The sequence below is a fragment of the Mobula hypostoma genome, chromosome 5, assembly GCF_963921235.1.
Source record: "Mobula hypostoma chromosome 5, sMobHyp1.1, whole genome shotgun sequence".
NCBI classification, from domain to species: Eukaryota; Metazoa; Chordata; class Chondrichthyes; order Myliobatiformes; family Myliobatidae; genus Mobula; species Mobula hypostoma.
In genome coordinates, this window is record NC_086101.1 from 189,449,379 (window position 1) to 189,469,046 (window position 19,668).

The window sequence follows — 19,668 nt, forward strand, 5'->3', positions numbered from 1 at the left end:
TTATGAAGGAGATTCAGTATGATATCTAAAACTTTGAGAAACTTCTGTAGATGTGTAGTGGAGAGTAGATTGACTGGCTGCATCCCAGCCTGGTATGGAAACACCAATGCCCTTGAAGGGAAAATCCTACAAAAAGTAGTGGATACGGCCCAGTCCATCACGGGTAAAGCCCTTCCCACCACTGAGAACATCTACATGAAACACTGTCACAAGAAAGCAGCATTCATCACCAGGGTCCCCCACTACCCTGGACATGCTCTTTTCTTGCTGCGGGCATCAGGAAGAAGGTACAGGAGCTTCAGGACTCACACTGCCAGGTTCAGGTACAGTTAATACCCCTCAAACATCAGGCTCTCAAACCAAATGGGAAAACTTTACTCAACTTCATTTGCCCCATCAAGTGAAATGGTCCCACACCAATGGATTCACTTTCAAGGACTCTTCATCTCATGTTCTCAATATTTATTGCTTATTTATCATTATTATTTCTTCTTTTTGTATTTGCATAGTTTGTTGTCTTCATAAGCCACTTGAGAGCCCATAAGTAGATCAACAGAACGAAGACCATCATCCTCGACCTCGAGGTATAGCCACAACGACGAGGAGTTTGTTGTCTTCTGCACACTGATTGAACATGCTTGCTGGGTGGTCTTGCATTGATTTTGTTGTGGTTATTATTCTGTAGATTTATCGAATATGCCCACAAGGAAATTCATCTCAGGGTTGGATATAGTGACATAAGTACTTTGATAAGAAAATTTACTTTGAACTTTTAACTTTACCTAGAAACTGTGAGCTCCTTGTTTCGACCATCAGGAAGAGATACAGGGGTCTGAAGGGCCCATTCCTGCTATTAAGACCATAAGGTATAGGAGCAGAATTAGGCCATTTGGCCCATCAAGTCCGCTCCACCATTTCATCATGGCTGATCCAATTTTCCTCTCAGCACCAATCTACTGTCTTCTCTCCATATCCCTTCATGCTCTGACCAATTAAGAATCTAACAACCACTGCCTTAAGTATAGACTTAGCCCTCACAGCTGCCTGCGGCAAAGAATTCCACAGATTCTCCATTCTCTGGCTAAATAAATTCCTCCTCATCGCCATTCTAAAAGGATGTTCCTCTATTCTGGGGTTGTGTCCTCTGGTCTTACACACTCCCACCATAAGAAATATCCTCTCCACATCCACTCTATCAAGGCCTTTCACTATTTGATAGGTTTCAATTAGGTTACCCTTCATTCTTCTATTGAATACAGGCCCAGAGCCATCAAATGTTCTCATATGACAAACCATTCAATCCTGGAATCATTACCTCCTTTGAACCCACTCCAATTTCAGCACATCCTTTCTAAAACGGGGCGGGGGGGGGGTCCAAAATTGCTCACAGTACTCCAAGTGAGGCCTCACCAGTGCTTTTTAGAGCCTCAACACATTATATCCTTGCTTTTATATTTTCGTCCTCCTGAAATGAATGCTAAAATTGCATTTGCCTTCCTCACCACTGACTCAACCTGCAAACTAACTTTGAGGGAATCCTGTGCAAGGACTCCCAAGTCCCTTTGCACCTCAGTTGTTTGTATTTTTCTTCCTAACACTGCCATCTGCCATTTCATTGCCCATTCTCCTAATCTGTCTGAGTCCTTCTGTAGCCTATTTCCTCAAAACTTCACAACAAAGCCATCAATTCCATCATCCAAATCATTGATATATCACGTAAAAAAAAGAATTGGTCCCAACACAGACCCCTATGGAACAATTCTAGTCACTGGCAGCCAGCCAGAAAAGGCGCCTTTCATTCCCACTCTTGGCCTCTGCCAATCAGCCACTGCTTTATCCATGCTAGAATCTTCCCTGTAATACCATGGGCTCGTAGCTTGTTAAGCAGCCTCAAATGTGGCACCAAGTCAAAGGCCTTCTGAAAATCCAAGTACGCAACATCAAATGATTTTCCATTGTCTATCCTATTTCTTCAAAGAATTACAACAGATTTGTCAGGCAAGATTTTCCCTTGAGAAAACCAGGTTGACTATGACCTATTTTATTATGTACCTCTGAGTACCCTGAGACCCCATCCTTAATAATCTACTCCAACACCTTCCTGACCACTGAGGTCAGACTAACTGACCTATAGTTTCCTTTCTTCTGCCTCTCTCCCTTCTTAGAGAGTGGAGCAACATTTGAAATTTTCCAGTCTTCCAGAACCATCCCAGAATCTAGTGATTCTTAAAAGATCATTACTAATGCCTCCACAATCTCTTCAGCCACCTCCTTCACAACTCTGGGTGTACACTACCTGGTCCAGATGACTTACCAATCTTCAGACCTTTCAATTTCCCAAGTGTATTGGTGGGGTCGTGACTGTCAAGTGACAGCACTGCCCATTTACCTGGTTGAAAGACACGCCACCTGCCAATCAAGGTTTGACCCCTCCTCGCCCATCAACGCACACCTAACCATTGGCCCCTTTAATTAGCCTTGTACTTGACCTCGGGCAATTGGCCTTTGTAATCAGCTTAACCCTGTTGACACCGAGCCATTGGCTTCTCTGTGAATCACCTGGGCTGGACTCATCAGCCCTGCTGCACTATAAAGAAAGTCACGTGTGCTTGACCCTTTCTCTTTGTTGCTACCTCCGAGGGACCACCCTGCCGTTGGTGAGTTGTGCATTGAATAGGGTTAGGGGTGTGGGTATTGTCTCTAATATCATAAGAGCCGTGCCCACACAGAGTCAAGGGGTGTCGGGTATCGTATGACTTTTCCCTTGGTTTTGTGTGTGTGTGTGTGTGTGTGTGTGTGTGTGTGTGTGTGTGTGTGTGTACGTACGTACTTTGTTCCCACACGATTTTATTAATTGTCCATGTGTTTTAGTGCTGATCCGACCACTGTGAATTGTGCGCGTGTGCATGTTGCTTCTGTTGCCATTTTCCCATGTTTGCCTTCTGTAAATAAAATCCTTTACTACCAAGGCTGCGTGTCCAGGGTCCTTGTCCATGAGACTTATCGAATCTGTTTCCTCACTTACAACACCAAGAACCTTCTCTCCAGTAATGTTAACTTTACACACTTCATGACCCTGACACTTGGAACTTCCACCTTCCTGCTCGTGTCTTCGTTCCCAATGACTACCTCTCCAGCATCATCTTCCAGTAGTCTGATATCCACTGTTGCCTCTCTTTTACACTTAATGTATCTGGAGAAACTTTTAGTCATACTTTTGGTATCACCTTTAATATTATTGGCTAGCTTACTTTCACATTCCATCTTTACCTTCTTAATGACTTCTTTAGTTGCCTTCTGTTGCTTTTTAAAATCTTCGCAATCCTCTAACTTCCCACTAATTTTTACTCGATTATATGCCATCTCTTTGGCTTTTATGTTGGCTTTGCCTTCTCTTGTTCGCCATTGTTGTCATCTTGCCTTTAGAATATTTCTTCCTCTTTGGGATGTATATTTCCTGTGCCTTTCAAATTGCTTCCAGAAATTCCAGCCGTTGCTGCTCTGCTGTCATCCCTGCCAGTGTTTTTTTCCAATCAATTTCGGCCTATTCCTCTCTCATACCTCTGTAATTCCCTTTACTCCACTGTAATACTGATACACCTGACTTTAGCTTCTCCTTCTCAAAGTTCAGGGTAAATTCGATCATGTTATGATCACTTACCCCTCAGAGTTCTTTTACCTTAAGCTCTCCAATCAATTCTGGTTCATTGCACCCAATCTAGAATAGCCGATCCTCAAATGGGCTCAACCTCGAGCTGCTCCAAAGAGCCATCTCGTAGGCACTCTAGAAATTCCCTCTCCTGGAATCCAGCACCAACTTGATATTCCCAATCTACCTGCATATTGAAGTCCCCCATGACTATCGTAACATTGCCCTTCTGGCATGCATTTTCTGTTGCCTGTTGTAATTTGTGGACCACATCCTTGCTAATGTTTGGGGTCTGTATACAACTCCCATCAATTTTACCCTTGCAGTTCCTTAGCTGTATCCACAATAATCCAACACCTGGCAACCCTATGTCACCTCTTTCCAATGGTTTGATTTCACTTTTTTACCAACAGAGCAACTCCACACCCTCTGCCTCCCTGCCTATCCTTTCGATACAATATGTATCTTTGGACATTAAGCTCCCAGCCATGACTCAGTGCTGCCTACAACATCATACCTGCCTATCTACAACTCTGCTGCAAGTTCATCTACCTTATTCCGTATACAGTGCGCATTCAGATACAACACCTCCAGTCCTGTATTCACCCTTTGTAAATTTGTCACACCATGCTCAACCTTTTTGATTCCTAACTTTGTCTGAAGTTTTATGAACATCTCCCTCCACAACCACCCCACTCTCTGTTCTGGCATTCTGGTTCCCATCACCCTGCAACTCTAGTTTAAACCCCACCATGCAGCATTAACAAACCTTCCCACTGGGGTATTAGTCCCCCTCCAGTTCAGGTGCAAACTGTCCCTTCTGTACATGTCCCACCTTCCCTGGAAGAGAGTCCAATGATCCAAAAATCTGAAGCCCTCCCTCCTACACCAACTCCTTAGACATGTATTGAACTGTATAATCTTTCTAGTTCTGGCCTCATGAGCACGTGGCACGGGTAGCAATCCTAAGATCACATTTAGCACCTAATTCTCTTAATTCCCTATGTAGAACCTTGTCACTCATCCTACCCATGACTTCTGGCTGTTCACCCTCCCACTGAGGACTTGATCCAAGATATCCCAGACCCTAGCACCCGGGAGGCAACGTACCATCCGGGAATCTCATTCTCAGCCACAGAACCTCCTGTCCATTCTGCTATCTAATGAATCTCCTATCACCACAGCGTACCTCTTCCCCTTTCCCTTCTGAGTCACAGAGGCAGACTCAGTGCCATAGACCCAACCACTGCGACTTTCCTCTGTTAAGTCATTCCTCTCTCTCCCTTCCCCCCCCCCCCGCCCCGGCCCGAGAGTATCCAAAGTGATATACCTGTTGTTGAAGGGGATGGCCAGAGGGATACTCCTTTCCCCTTCCTGACTGTCACCCAGCTTCCTGTGTCCTGCACCTTGGGTGTAACTACCTCTCTATATGTCCTATCTATCACCCCTTCAGTCTCCTGAAAGATCCAGAGTTCATCCAGTTCCAGTTCCAAAATCCTTAACTTGGTTTGTTAGAAGCTGCAACTGGATGCACTTCCTGCAGTTATAGTGGTCAGGGATACTGGAGATCTCCCCATCTTCCCACATCCCATAAGAGGAGCTTTGCATTATCCTACCTGACCTCTCCACTTCCCCCGCTGAGCAGATCCAAAGAAGAGAAGGAAAAAACTTGAGCTTTTCTTTCCTTTGCTTTCTCTGAGTGAAGCCTCTCTTTGCTGAAGCCTTTTAAGTGCTAAAGTCTTCAGATCACCAGTCTGACTTTGCCCACTCAGATGATGGCCACTGCACTTGCCCCCACCTTCCTTTAATTTGCTCTTACTAATCAATCCCAAAAGCCGATTGGCCGCTTGTCAAAGCTCTGTTATGACACTATGACTCCAGGCATGTGATCAGTGCTGAAGAATCAGACTTACATAGATTAGGAGAATGGGCAAAGAAGTGGCAGATGGAATACAGTGTAGAGAAGTGTAGGGTCATGCACTTTGGTAGAAGGAATAAAGACGTAGACTATTTTCTAAGTGTAGAGCAAGTTTGGAATTCAAAGTTCCTCTACTTGAGAGCCCTAGTGCAGGATTCCCAAAAAGATTAACTTGCAGGTTGAGTCAGTGGTAAGGAAGGCAAATGCAATGTTAGCATTCATCTTGAGAGGACTAGAGTATAAAGGTAGGGATGTAATACTGAGGCTTTATAAGGCATTGGTCTTTTGGAGTATTTTGATCAGTTTTGGCCCCATATCTAACAGAGAAAGTACTGGTATTGGAGAGGGCCCAGACGAGGTTCACAAGAATTCTCCCAGGAATGAAAGGGTTAAGGAGCAGGTATGAGGAGCATTTGATGGCACTGGGCCTATATTTGCTGGAGTTTAGAAGAATGAGGGAGGGAATCTCATTGAAAACTGTCAAATATTAAAAGCCTAGATAGAGTGAATGTGGAGAAGATATTTCCTATTGTGGGAAAGTCTAGGACACATTCTCAGAATACGAGAACATCCCTTTACAACAGAAAAGAGAAGGAACTTATTTAGCCAGAGGGTCGTGAATCTGTTGATTAGTAAGAGTGTCAAAGGTTACAGGGAGAAGGCAGGAGAATGGGGGTGAGAGGGACAATAAGTCAGCAGATTCAATAGGCCAAATGGCCCAATTCTGCTCCTATGTCTTCTGACAATTAGCCTCTCCACTCACTCTAGAAGATGGCGCAGATTGCAACACTCCCCTTCTCTCCCAATGTGACGGCTAGGAAGATGAGAACTGGAAGCACAATTGGGTATTTGATCAAGTGAACCTTATATAGTGCCTGCACATTATTTTGAAAAAGGCTTGACCCAGTTATGTTGTGCAACAGACATGCCCACAATTAATCAGTCAGAAGTCAGAGTGATTGAAGAAGTGGACTAAACATGCTCCGTGACCTGGGAAATGGTTTTCTGCCTCCAAGGGGTGAACTCTGCTTTGGCTGTGGCCAGAATTCAACACTACAAAATGAGTTCCATGGATTTTGTTTTTATAGTACCTGTGTACATACATCTACTGATGCCTCTGGACACATCTTCAGTGATGTTCCTGCAATCATCGGGTGTTTCGGGTCTTTCAACATCATACACCCTCCTCCAGGTGACCCAGCCGGGGCTGATCAGACCCCAGCTTGTGTCCAGATGGCTAACTACTTATGACTCCATGGCTCCCCTCTTTTGAGCCACAGCCATCTTGAGGCCCTCTCTGCCGCATCGGTGGTACTGCGGATGGCTCTCCTCTTCCTCTCTCCCTCGATGCCCAAAATGCTGAAGGCTCTGGCTAAGGAACGGGCTGCGAATCCCCTACAACCAGCCTCCACTGGGAGACACCTCGCTCTGCATCCAGCCTGCTGACAGTTGCTGACCAGTCCTGCGTACTTGGAGAGCTTCCTTTCAAAGGCCTCTTCCAAGCGATCTTCCCATGGGACTCATATGTCACAACGTCAATTGTAAATCGGAGTGTTTGAGAACACACTGAAAAAATTAGTTAGGTGCTACCTTTTAATTATTCAGTGTGAGATTCATGTCTCAACCATAATCTTAAATTCCTGTACTCCCAAGGATTACATAGAAAACATAGAAAATAGGTGCAGGAATAGGCCATTCAGCCCTTCGAGCCTGCACCGCCATTCAGTATGATCATGGCTGATCATCCAACTCAGAACCCTGCACCAGCCTTCCCTCCATACCCCCTGATACCTTTAGCCACAAGGGCCATATTACAAACCTTATTTTTTATATTTCAGAAGAATATTTCTGTGAATATTCAGAGGAAGCAGAGAGAAGGTGTTAATCAGCATCACTCCTTGAAAGGAATTGCAGCACAGAGAATATTTCAACAATACCTGTACCCTGAATATCTGTGCCCTGTTGGACGTGCAGATTGGTGAGGCTTTTGTGTGAACGGGTGCTGAGGGTGAGCTGGAGGTGGCTTCTGTTCCTTCACTACAACCAGAAACAAAGTATAAACATAGCTTTATAATGAAATTACACACAAAATGCTGGAGGATCTCAGTAGGTCAGGCAGCATTTATGGAAATGAATAAAGAGTCAACATTTCGGGCCAAACCCCTTCATCAAGTTCTGATATTTATTTTTATTGGTTATGTTCTACTGTTACAAAAGTTAAGGATTAGTTTTATTTGTCACATGCACATTGAAACTTGTCATGAAATGCATCGTTTTGCGTCAAGTCAAGGCCTCGAGGATTGTGCAGGTCAGCTGCAAGTGTTGCCACACTTTGGCACTAACACAGCTGCCAACATCTCACTAACCTGAACTGTACATCCTTGGAATGTGGGAGAAGCTGGGGCACACTGAGGAAACTGACACAGTCACCGGGAGAATGTACAAACTTCTTACAGACTGAGGCAGGAATTGAAACCTCATCTTACAGCTGATGATGTAAAGCATTGCACTAATTGCTACACTACTCTGGAAGGGATACTGGAAAGGCACGTTCCTAAATATGTACAGGTAACCTTCATGGGCTTGACACAGCAGTACCCCACCCCATAATACCTGCAATTAATCCTACTTCCATTATAACGAAGTCAGATAATTTTCCTGCCTCTGTGCCCTGGTGTTCCAATATAAAATCTTCCCTGCTGCATGACTAAGTACAAGGAAAATCAATCATTTCCATGTCTTGACTTCTATTAGCCCTGTAAAAAGCTGTTGTGACCTCAGTAAAACAGAACTGTGATGAGTGTACTTTGCCTGAGCTCAATCAAGGACCCATGACATACGGGGGCATAAATGTGAATTATGAGATACATTTTGATGAAGATGGCCCTTCATGCTGCTTAGTCACGCCATTACGGAATGCTGACCCTTCTGATCTTCCCATGAGGAGGACCAGCAGATTGTTAATCTTCTGCATTCAAACTGACTACTGGGTTGTTCTGTGTGAAGAAATATTTGTCAGATTGTGGGTTAGCTTTACCCATCATAAACATGAATCTGTGCCTCCTTCCCCTGTTGCAGCAGCTTGTCTGACATGATTGAAACTTGTTTTCTGCACCCTTTATGGATCTCGTACATCTTTGCAATGTTGCCTCTGAGACAGCTCTAGTAAAGCTGAGGAAAATGTCCAGATTATTAAACAATATTTCACAGTTCTTCCCCTGTTGCTGAAGCAGTTGTGTTGGTTGCTGCAAAATCTCTGGGAAATGAGTGGTCTTACGTTCTGATAATGTGAGTGTATGTTGTTGTTCAGGGGCACGATGAGCTGCATGGCTTCACATCACCTCTCAGCAAAACGTTCCTTTCATAAGACCAATCAACACAGGAGAAAAATTAGGCCATTCAGCCCATCAAGTCTGCTCCACCAACAAAGCTGTTGGTAAAGACAACCCACAGTGTTACCACGTTGGCTGCTGTGCTGCTGAGTAGACACGTGTAAGACAAGAACAAGAGATTATTTAGATGAAAATTAAATCCTGCTGCAACTTGTTGCTTTGTGTGCTTGTCTGTAGAGTTGAAAATTCAGTACCTCTGATTGAATGTTGTAAGATCATAAGACATAAGAGCAGAATTAGGCCACTCAGCCCCTCGAGTCCACTCCACCATTCCAGCATGGCTGATTTATTATCCCTCTCCGGCCTTCTCCCCATAAACTTTGATGCCCTGACTAATCAAGAACCCATCAACCTCCACTTTAAATACATTGAATGACTTGGCTCTACAGCTGTCTGTGAGCCGTCCTACTTGGCACAATGAACAGAATCTCTGCCTCCCTACGTTAGAGATCAGAATGAAGTTTACTATCACTTGCACGACATGAAATTTGTTGTTTTGCAGAAGCAATACATTGCAATAATTAGTAATAAAAACTATAAATTACAATAAGAAGTATACATATATGTATTGTCTGGGTTCGATCATGGACCTCAGCACTGTCTGCATGCAGTTTGCACATTCTCCCTGTTGATCACATGGGTTTCCCCTCAGTGATCTGGTTTCCCTCCACCTCCAGCTGGTAGATTAATCATTAAAATGTCCTTCGTAAGTAGGTGAGGGGTTGCATCTGGGAGGGGGTAGGGGAGTTACATGGAAACCTAAAGCACATTGCAGACCATTCAGCCCATAATGTTGTCCCGACTCCAGAAACTGCCTAAAATTTCCCTACTGCAGAGCCCTCTATTTTTCGAAGCTCTATGTACCTATCTAAGAGTTGATGAGTATGTGGGAAGAATGTGAAGAAGGAATTGTGATCATTTAACAGGGCCAAGACAGGTATCAACCAACAAGAAGACTTCCTTCCCACAAAGAGGGTTTACATACTAATCTATTCACATTACTTACATAAGGATGTCTGCTCTTGCCCTACGGTAGCCACCTGCTCCAGAATGAAATACTGCTCAAATTGTTTCATTCACATGAAAGCAGATGAGCACAGGCAATGTGCAAGGTCATTTTGTAGCTTAACAGGCTGAACCCAGTTTTATCCATATGCTCTAATTTTTTTCAGATCTCACTTGAGTAGTGATAGTTAGTCTTCAATTAGTTGATGAGGTAGGGAGGGGAATATTGGCAAAATAAGACTGCTGATCACCACAGAATTGAGTTTCTCAGAGATGGAAAAGTCTACCAAAACTTACTATCAAGGTTTAACTATAAAGAATGATTGCTTCTTTGAAGTACTTTCTGTGACCAGGTTCCAAGCGCACACCCGTAAATGGATCAATATTTTCAGAAAGAGGCAAGAGCTCAGTGAAAGGAATACAGCTACTTTTCACTCCAATCATAGAACATGGAATATATCACACGACAGGTCCTCTGGCCCACGATATTGTGCTGAATTAATTGAACGAATGACTCCTGATTAATCTCATCCCTCTTTCCTGCACATTGACCACATCCCTCCCTTCTCTGCATATTCATGTGCCCATGTAAGAGTCTCTTAATCACCATTGTGCTCTCTGCCTCTACCACCACCCCTGGCAGAGCATTCCGGGCCACCTCCACTGGGTAAAAACTTGCCCTGCACATCCCCCTCTCATCTTAAATGCACGCCCTCTCGTATTGGATATTTTAGTCTCGGAGATACTGACTGTCTGCTCTATCGATGCCTCGAGTAATGTTATGAACTTTTAACCAATCTCCCCTCAGCCTTTGCTGCACTAGAGAAAATAGCCCCAGCTTGTCCAACTCTTCCTCATAGCACGTATCCTCCAATCTAGGCTGCACCCTGGTTAACCTCTTTTTCACCCTTTCTAAAGCATTCACATCCTTCCTATAATAAGGCCACCAAGACTGAACACAAAGCTGGAAATGTGACCCAACCGGAGGTTTCTAAAGGTCCCAATTGCATATCCACTTCCATGCACATCTGCAGGGGCATCGAATGGATAGCCAACACACATACCTTTGTCTGTACTTGCAGCTGCGGAATTTCTTCAGGCACTGGAATGGCTCGTGGTCTGGGCTTGGTGATGTTAAACTCACTTGGTACTGATACAGGCTGACTCTCCTTTTTATGGGTAACTTTATTTGCAAGTATATTGGCCAAGTGGTCAATGATGATCTGCATATCTGGCTGCCACCTTTAACCAAAAGAAAGGAACACGGTAAACAGTGAGTGGTATTTTCACATCATAAACAGAGAAAAACTTGGTTACAGCAGTGAGAAGAATTATTGGCTAATGTCCTAGCAGCATCTCCATGTCATGACTATGGAGATATTTGTGGGCATTTGGTGACTAGAAGATTGGCTCTGATACACACTGCAGTCAAATAGTTCACTTTTCCCTAGAAAGCAAAGATAGTTTACTTTCAGTCTGGGATGCATCACAAAGCTCAAAGAAATAAGAATTTTAGTTTTTATTTTTGATGAGGTACTGGACTATTGACCCGACTGGTGGCGTAGTGGTATCAGCGCCGGACTTCGGGACGAAAGGTCCTGAGTTCGGCCATCTTGAGGCCCTCTCTGCCGCATCGGTGGTACTGCGGATGGCTCTCCTCTTCCTCTCTCCCTCGATGCCCAAAATGCTGAAAGCTCTAACTAAAGAATGGGCTACGAATCCCCTACAACCAACCTCCACTGGGAGACACCTTGCTCTCCATCCAGCCTGCTGACAGTTGCTGACCAGTCCTGGAGAGCTTCCTTTCAAAGGCCTCTGGACCCGGCTGGTGGTGTAGTGGCATCAGTGCCGGACTTTGGGACAAAAGGTCCTGAGTTCAAATCCAGTCAGCTGCCCTGCACGCTTTCCATCCGTGCTGGGTTACGAGCTGGTGATCTCTTTGGAGACTCACCCGGCAGAAGGCAACTGCTGTAACTTGCCTCATACGCGGTTCCCCACCACGTCAGAAAGGCGTGGAGCAAATTGTCCGCTAACCGCAGAAACTCCGGATGCGACGTACCTTTCCTACTGGACTATTGTACTCTCAACCAACATTTGATTTCATTGGATTATGGTGCATGCCTTACATTTTAGCATCAACATAACACTCACAACCAAAGATGAACTTTGTAAAACGTGAATTAGAGCTTCAGCAGTTCATCTTTCAGTGGGAAGCATGGGACATGTCACAGAGTGGACTGTGCTGGTCCTGACCTGTGCTTTATGTTTGCTCCCTGCACTCATCCCTTGATCATGCTGACCAGGGTACTGGGGAGAACTGCTGTGATCAGATCTTCCAAGTTCAAAAGATTCAAAGTAAGTTTATTATCAAAGTATTATCATTTTCTGGCAGGCACTCACAGGAGATACAAAGAAACACAATGTAATCAATGAAAAACTACACACAAAGATGGACAAACAACTTGATGTGCAAAAGAAGACAAATTGTGGAAATACTAATAATAAATAAGTAAAGAGATAAATAAATAACATTGAGAACATGAGTTGTAGAGTTCTTGAAAGTGAGTCCATAGGTTGTGGAATCAGTTCAGGATTAAGGTGAGTCAAGGTGAGGTAATCTTCTTCTACCTGAGAGAAGAAGGAGGCTTGGTTAAGTAGTTGCTCCAAGACTGCAAATCCCTCTCATACTGGGATACTGGGATTCATTTTTGTCTCTGTCGTGGGTTTTCATTGTCTTCTGATTCAAAGGTGAGTGAGGTACCAAATGAACTGCACCTGTAACCCTTTAAAGGTGTGGCTACCAGGTGCAGCATGATTTCACCTCCACTTCTCCCATCTGTTGTCTCTACTGCTCTCCAGTTCTTCAACCATGTCCTTCTCTATCGCCATCATGAGATCAGGTTGGAGGAGCAACACCTCATTTTCCATCTGGGTAGCCTCAAACCTGATGGATTGAACATTGATATTTCCAATTTCTGGTAATTTCTCTTTTCTCCCTCCTTACTCCTTTCCTTCCCCACCTTCTTATTCTGGCTTCAGCCCCTTCATTTCTTTTCCTGATGAAGGGTCTCAGCCCAAAACATCGACAGTGTATTTCTCTCCATAGATGCTGTCTGACTTGCTGAGTTCCTCCAGCATTTTGTGTGGGTTGCAAGTTAATGATATGTGTTATGTCTGTAATGACAGTATCGAATCCAGTGAAGAAATTATACATTTAAAATAGAAAGTAAGAAAGTAATCTTACTTGATGATAAAGGATCAACTTTATTCACCATATACATTTACATGGAATTTGGAATTAGGAATTTGCTGTGGTTGCACATCAGGGCATGACATGCAACAAAAAACAAATATTCAACAATTATAAAGAATAAGAAAAATAAAAATGATGATTTACCTTAGCAGAGGATCAATCAGTTTCTCTGTTATATAGGCTACATCATATACCTGGCACCACTCATCTTTAATCCACGTATTGAGGTTCCGAGCATCAAAGAAGAATGTAAGGAACTGTGAAAGATAAACATGGATTTACTGCACAACCCAACACCTTGAATAATGATTCCAAGAATAAATGTTTGCTATCCTCACCTTATGCATTTTGTTCATATCCTGCGAATTGATAAGTTTGCTGAAGTGTTTGAGGCCCAATTCGTTCAGCCGAAAAGTGGCGAGATAGCACATAACTGCAAGGGAAATAGAGTCACAGTCCAGTTTATTATCGCCAACATGTACAGTATTGTGAAATCTGTTGTTTTGCAGCAACAGTACGTGAAATATACTTTCTATTACAACAAGAAATATATATTTAAAATTAAATTAGTAAGTAACGCATAAAGAAAGTAAAATTAGTGAGGAAGTGTTCACGGATTCAATATCCGTTCAGAAATCTGACAGTGGAGGGGAAGAAGCTGTTCCTAAAATATTGAGTGTGTGTCTTCAGGCTCCTGTAGCTCCTCCCTGGTGGTAGTAATGAGAAGAGGGCATGTCCTGGGTGATGGAGGTCCTGAATGATGGATACCATCTTTTTGATGCATCACCTTTTGGAGATGTCCTCAATGCTGGGGAGGCTAGTGCCCATGATGGAGCTGGCTGAGTTTACAACTTTCTGCAGCTGTTTCCGATCCTGTGCAGTGACCTCTCCATAATAGACGGTGATGCAACTAGTTGGAATGCTCTCCACACATCTGTAGAAATTTGTTAAGAGTTTTTGGTGACACACCAAATCTCCTCAAACTCCTAATGAAATAAGACCATAGAATAGCGGAGCAGAATTAGGACACTTGGTTCATTTAGACTTCTCCACCATTCCATCATGGCTGATTTATTATCCCTCTCAACTCCATTCTCCTGCATACTCCCCATAACCTTTGGCTCCCTGACTGATAAAAAACTTACCAACCTCCGGTTTAAATATATTCAATGACTTGGCCTCCACAGCCGTCTGTGACAAGGGATTCCACAGATTCACCACCCTCTGGCTGAAGAAATTCCTCCTCATCTCTGTTTTAAATGGATGTCCCTCCACTGCAGGGGTTCCCAAGCTTTTTTGTGCCATGGACCCCTGTTATTAACCAAAGGGTCCATGGACCTCAGGTTGGGAACCCCTGCTCTACATTTGAGGCAGTGACTCACCCAATATTTAGACACTGACGTGCCTTCTTCGTGATTGCATCAATATATTGGGCCCTGGATAAATCTTCAGAGATGTTGACACCCAGACATTTAAAATTACCCACCCTTTCTACTGCTGAGCTCTTGATGAGGACCGTGTGAGATTCTGCCGACAACAGGAACGTCATCTGTGAATTTATCGATGGTGTTTGAGCTGTGCCTGGCCACACAGTCCTAGGTGCAGAGAGAGCAGAGCAGTGGGCTAACCAGGTATTCTTGAGGTGCGCTGCTGTTGATTGTCAGAGAGGAGATGTTATCCCTCATCTGCACTGACTGCGATCTCCTGATGAAGAAGTTATGATTCTAGTTGCAGAGGGAGGTACAGGAGCTCAGGTCCTGGAGCTTGATGGATTGGCACTGAGGGTATGACTGTGTTGAACACTGAGCGGTAATCAACGAACAGCAGCCTGATGTAGGTATCACTGTTGTCCAGGTGATCCAAGGCCAAGCAGAGAGACACTGAGATTGCATCCACTGCAGGGGCATTTGTGAGACTTTTAGATAGGCACATGGATGAAAGAAAAATGGTCGGCTATGGGGTAGGGAAGGGCTAGATTGACTTTAGAGTAGGTTAAAAGGTTGTACAACATTCTAGGCCAAAGCACCTCTACTGTTCTATGTTCTATCTTCTATTATCTCTTACCCACAAACAGATTGTAGTCCACTCTCAGCAAGTTCTTTCCATCCTTAATGTAAAATCCATTCACTACTACATCGAGCAGTGGTCTGTGACATAAGCAGCCTGACAGGACTTCCACCAGGAACGTCTGCTCAACCTCACCTCGTGCCTGCAAGCAAACCACAACTGACAATAAAAAACGATCCTGCGCAATAGCCTTGCCTTTAATCGTAAATGGAACAGCAGCTGCATTTTCAATAAAACCACTGTGTCTTTGTGCTAAATGCAAGAGATATGGGTCCGTAAATACAGCTAAGGCACAATCAATAGTACCATGAAAACAAATCCTCAGTCACATTTTCAATTGAATTGTGTGGAGTTAATGACCTGTATAAATTGGAACAGCAAAAGCAAATCTTTGACTTTCAGCCAATCACTTCTGCTTGAGGCCAGTGATTCTGATGATATTCCTTTGGTGTCTTGGGCTAATCAAGTACCAAGTACTTTGAAGAGAGCCACATTGATTTGAACTCACAAACAAGAGAAAACCTGCAGATGCTGGAAATCCGAGCAACACACACAAGATGCTGGAGGAACTCAGCAGACGAGGCAGCATCGATAGAAAAAAGTCCAGTCAACGTTTCAGGCCAAAACCCTTCGGCAGTACTGGAGGAAAAAAAGGCTGAGGAGTAGATTTGAAAGGTGGGGCAAGGGGAGAGAGAAACGCCAGGCGATGGGTGAAACTGGGAGGGGGAGGAATGGACTAAAGAGCTGGGAAGTTGATTGGTGAAAGAGACAGAAGGCCATGGAAGAAGGAAGAATGGTGGGGGCAGGGGGGAGCAGCAGAGGGAGGCGATGGGTGGGCAAGGAGGTAACATGAGAGAGGGACAAGGGGATGGGAAATGGATAAGATGGGGGTGGGCAGGCATTACTGGAAGTTTGAGAAATCGATGTTCATTCCTGGGTAAGCACGTGGTCAAAGTGTTGGAGAGTTTCTGGCTTAGCATTGATTTGAACTCATTCCATTTTTGTCCCTGCCTTGCCTGTACTGCTTTAGGCTGACTGTTAGAAGTGCATTTTACCCACATGCCAACGGGAAGGCCTGGAGTGCACTTTCTGTCCTTCCCAGATTGGCGATGGGATGGTATGGAAGACTGCAGGTTACAATGCACATCCTTCCATTCCATAATGCGTACATCATTGCCCAGTGTACAAATGTATCAATGGGCTAGATAGATATGATGCCTCGATTACCCCCATTAGCCCTGAGAGGATCAAAAACAGTTACTTTCCCCAAGCAGCAAGGCTGATCAACACCTCCACCCACTAACCCACCCCTCCACACCTCCAACCACCACCACTTTATCATTTCCTGTCAGTCACCTTATGTACAGACACTCCTGTGCTTCGTGTCACTTTATGGAGACATCTATGTATTTGAAACTACTGTTTCTTATGCAGCCCCCCCCGGCCACCCTCAGGGTCGCTCGGCTTGCTGTCGTCTAGGGAAACAGCCCTCAGCCCCGCCAAAATGGGTAATTAGTTTGTGTGGATGCTGTGTGATGTAACCCACCCCGCCCAAATAACAGACAATACACCAGATACGATTAAATGATTTACAGTTTATAGATATTACTGGAACTATGTAATTAATAGAGAATAAAATATAAAAGGAAAATAAAAGGCGCCACACTTATCAAAGCTCAATCTCTTCGTGCACAAACAGTTGGAGCTCAGGACCCTTCTTCTTCCCCCTGCAACCCCTTGGACCACCTTGACCGGCCGGCTGGGACCAACAACGGTGGTCGACCAGACGCTCCACACGAGTCCGTCTCTGTCTCCTCGCCGAACGCCCTCCTCGGGGTCCAACCCTGTCAGCGGGCATCACAGCACCTGATCCATCCTCTGTCTCTCTCTCCCGCCTTCTGCCTCCAAAACCCCGCACATACAAATCTTCCAGATACACCAAGATCATAACAACTATCCCAATTGGTTCGTAACATTTTCTTATCACTGCCTAACCCAAGACAAACTGCTAGCGCAAAAAACTTTCTCAGCGTTTAACATAACAAAGAAGCATTCCCAAGTATAACATAACAAAGAAGCCATTTTAATTAGCCTACGCCTAACATAGGAGACAAAACCCCCTTACACTTATGAATTTATGTATCTATATTTATTGTGCTTTTTGTTATTATTGTATTCTTTATCTTATTGTGTTTTTTTGTGCTGCATCGGATCTGGAGTAACAATTATTTCATTCTCCTTTACACTTGTGTACAAGAAATGACATGAAACAATCTTGAATCTTTCACTGCACTGCACTGCACTGTAAACACTTCCACACTTTTTATAATGCTATTTACATTATAAATACTTGCTGGTGTTTACATATTTATGCACATTTTATTCCATATCCGTACTTTATATAATTCTTTATAATTGTTGAATGTTTTTTGTTGCATAACACACCCTGGCCAACACACCACTACAAATTCTTAATACATGCAAATGTATATGGTGAATAAAGTTGATCTTTCATCCTTCTTCATATCGCCAGTCTTGGACCATCAAGAAGGCAAATATGATCTGCCCTTCCAGGGCTATTAGATACCCAGTTGAAAAGATCTACCACCTCCTACATCTACCTGGCTAATTGTTAATGTGTGGCATCCATTATTCTCGTGAGACCATGGATCTGCACCTGGATTCTCCAGGGCAAGGTTGTATGGAAGACCAGCAGTTGCCCATGCAGCAAGTCTCCCCTCTCCACAACACCGGTGTTGTCCAAGGGATGGGCAAGGGCAACAGCTTGGCACCAGTGTCGTCACAGGAGTTGCCAGAGTGAGGTTGAAGGCAACGTTGAACTGCCTTAGGGATTCCAGCTCCGGATTTGTCCTCAGGGTTTATTCCCTAAGTCTTTCCCATGAGTGGGTATGGCCGCAAGGCAGCAGAGGTTTGAAATCAGAGTTTTCCCTCTCTTAGATGGACTGCCTTCCCAGGCTGACGAGCTCCATCTACCCGAAGCACTGGTTTTAAGGCGCCAGGACCCGCCTTCACCCCTCCTCCTGTCAGTAGAAACAGTTCCTCCAGGTTTAGAGGCTAAGTCACACGAGAAGGCCAGGAGTTGGACTCGGTTGTCAGAGGCTATTTGAGTCGCATGCCATGAGGAGCACTTTTAGGCAGTGGGAGCTTGTCCCCACTACCACCTCTCGTAGTGACTATATTAATTATATTGTTAATATAGTCAACAATATTATACACGTGGGGTAATGCACAGACCTTCATGTTTTAGCCTATGATGCTGCTGCCAGGAAAGTTTTCATTGCACTTGTGCATACATGGTTCCTTCAGGTTTTCATTACTGGAGAATGTAGTGCAGAAAGGCTCCTACCACCCATTAAATCTTCCCAGTGGCATGTGTATCAATCAGCGTCTTGACAACTAAATCTAGCTCCTCATGTGGCTTAGCTATTAAGCCCGGCAGAACCGTTTCTACTGACGGGAGAAGGGGCAAAGGAGGGTTACCGGTGCCTTAAAACCAGTCGCTCCAGGCAGATGGGGCTCATGGTTGGCAGCTCAACTCAGAGAAAGAAAACTCTGATTTCAAAGCTCCACTGCCTTGTGGCTCTGCCCACTCATGGGGAAGGCCTCAGGAGTAAATCCCAAGGAAAAGTTTGGAGCTGGAGTCCCTAAGGCAGTCCTGCGTTGAGTTCAATGCTCACTGGCAACTCTTGCAACATTGCTGGTGCCAAACTGTATTGGTCTCTGCTTTTCCTTCGGATTCATCAGATGCACAGGCAACAGCTTGCTTTTCATATTATACTGTCCTGGCTTGCGTCACTATGTAGACAGCCAGGGCCAGATTAAGCTAGTGTGGGGCCTGTAGCATATGTTATAAAGGGACCCTAAATTTTAAAAATGCACATAAGTATTAAAACATAAATTACTTACTTGCATAGTAAAGTAATTCAATTTTTTCCATTTGCTATAGAGCCAGATAATGACAAATGTCTGACACTTCAGTAATAGTATTACTTACATGTAGGTATCAATTTCAAATGTCAAAAGTAACAAAACTACAATTTAAAAGTTACATTTTCTAGATTTAGCATGAGCGAATTTGTTGATGATACTGGAAATGTCTATTTCACGCAGAAGTTCATGTTCAATGCTCATTAGAGTGAGATTGTCCAATCTGTTTTGACCCATGGTGCTCCTTAGTTCATTTTTAATCCTTTTCAGTGTTGAAAATGAGCGTTCTCCACTGCAGTTGGTAACCATGAGTGATAAATAGATGTGCAAGGCAGTTTCTACATTTGGAAAACATGACTCCAAAGAATTGTCACTTATCAAACGGTACAACTGTAACTCTACAAGGTCTTGTTTGGTGCCAATATGAGAAGCAAGA

The 19,668-nt window shown here is 44.1% G+C and overlaps 1 protein-coding gene across 2 annotated transcripts in view; it reads right to left on the bottom strand.

Moving 5' to 3' along the window:
* Window positions 1-19,668, bottom strand: part of cfap99 (cilia and flagella associated protein 99) — a 108,942-nt gene that overhangs the window by 65,054 nt on the left and 24,220 nt on the right. For both annotated transcript variants that reach the window (XM_063047728.1, XM_063047729.1), the window contains 4 exons: window positions 15,282-15,426; window positions 13,556-13,650; window positions 13,362-13,474; window positions 11,029-11,206 (listed from right to left, as the gene is read on the bottom strand). In XM_063047728.1, the coding sequence (XP_062903798.1) occupies window positions 11,029-11,206; window positions 13,362-13,474; window positions 13,556-13,650; window positions 15,282-15,426 (531 nt within the window). The remainder of the gene's footprint in view (window positions 1-11,028; window positions 11,207-13,361; window positions 13,475-13,555; window positions 13,651-15,281; window positions 15,427-19,668) is intronic.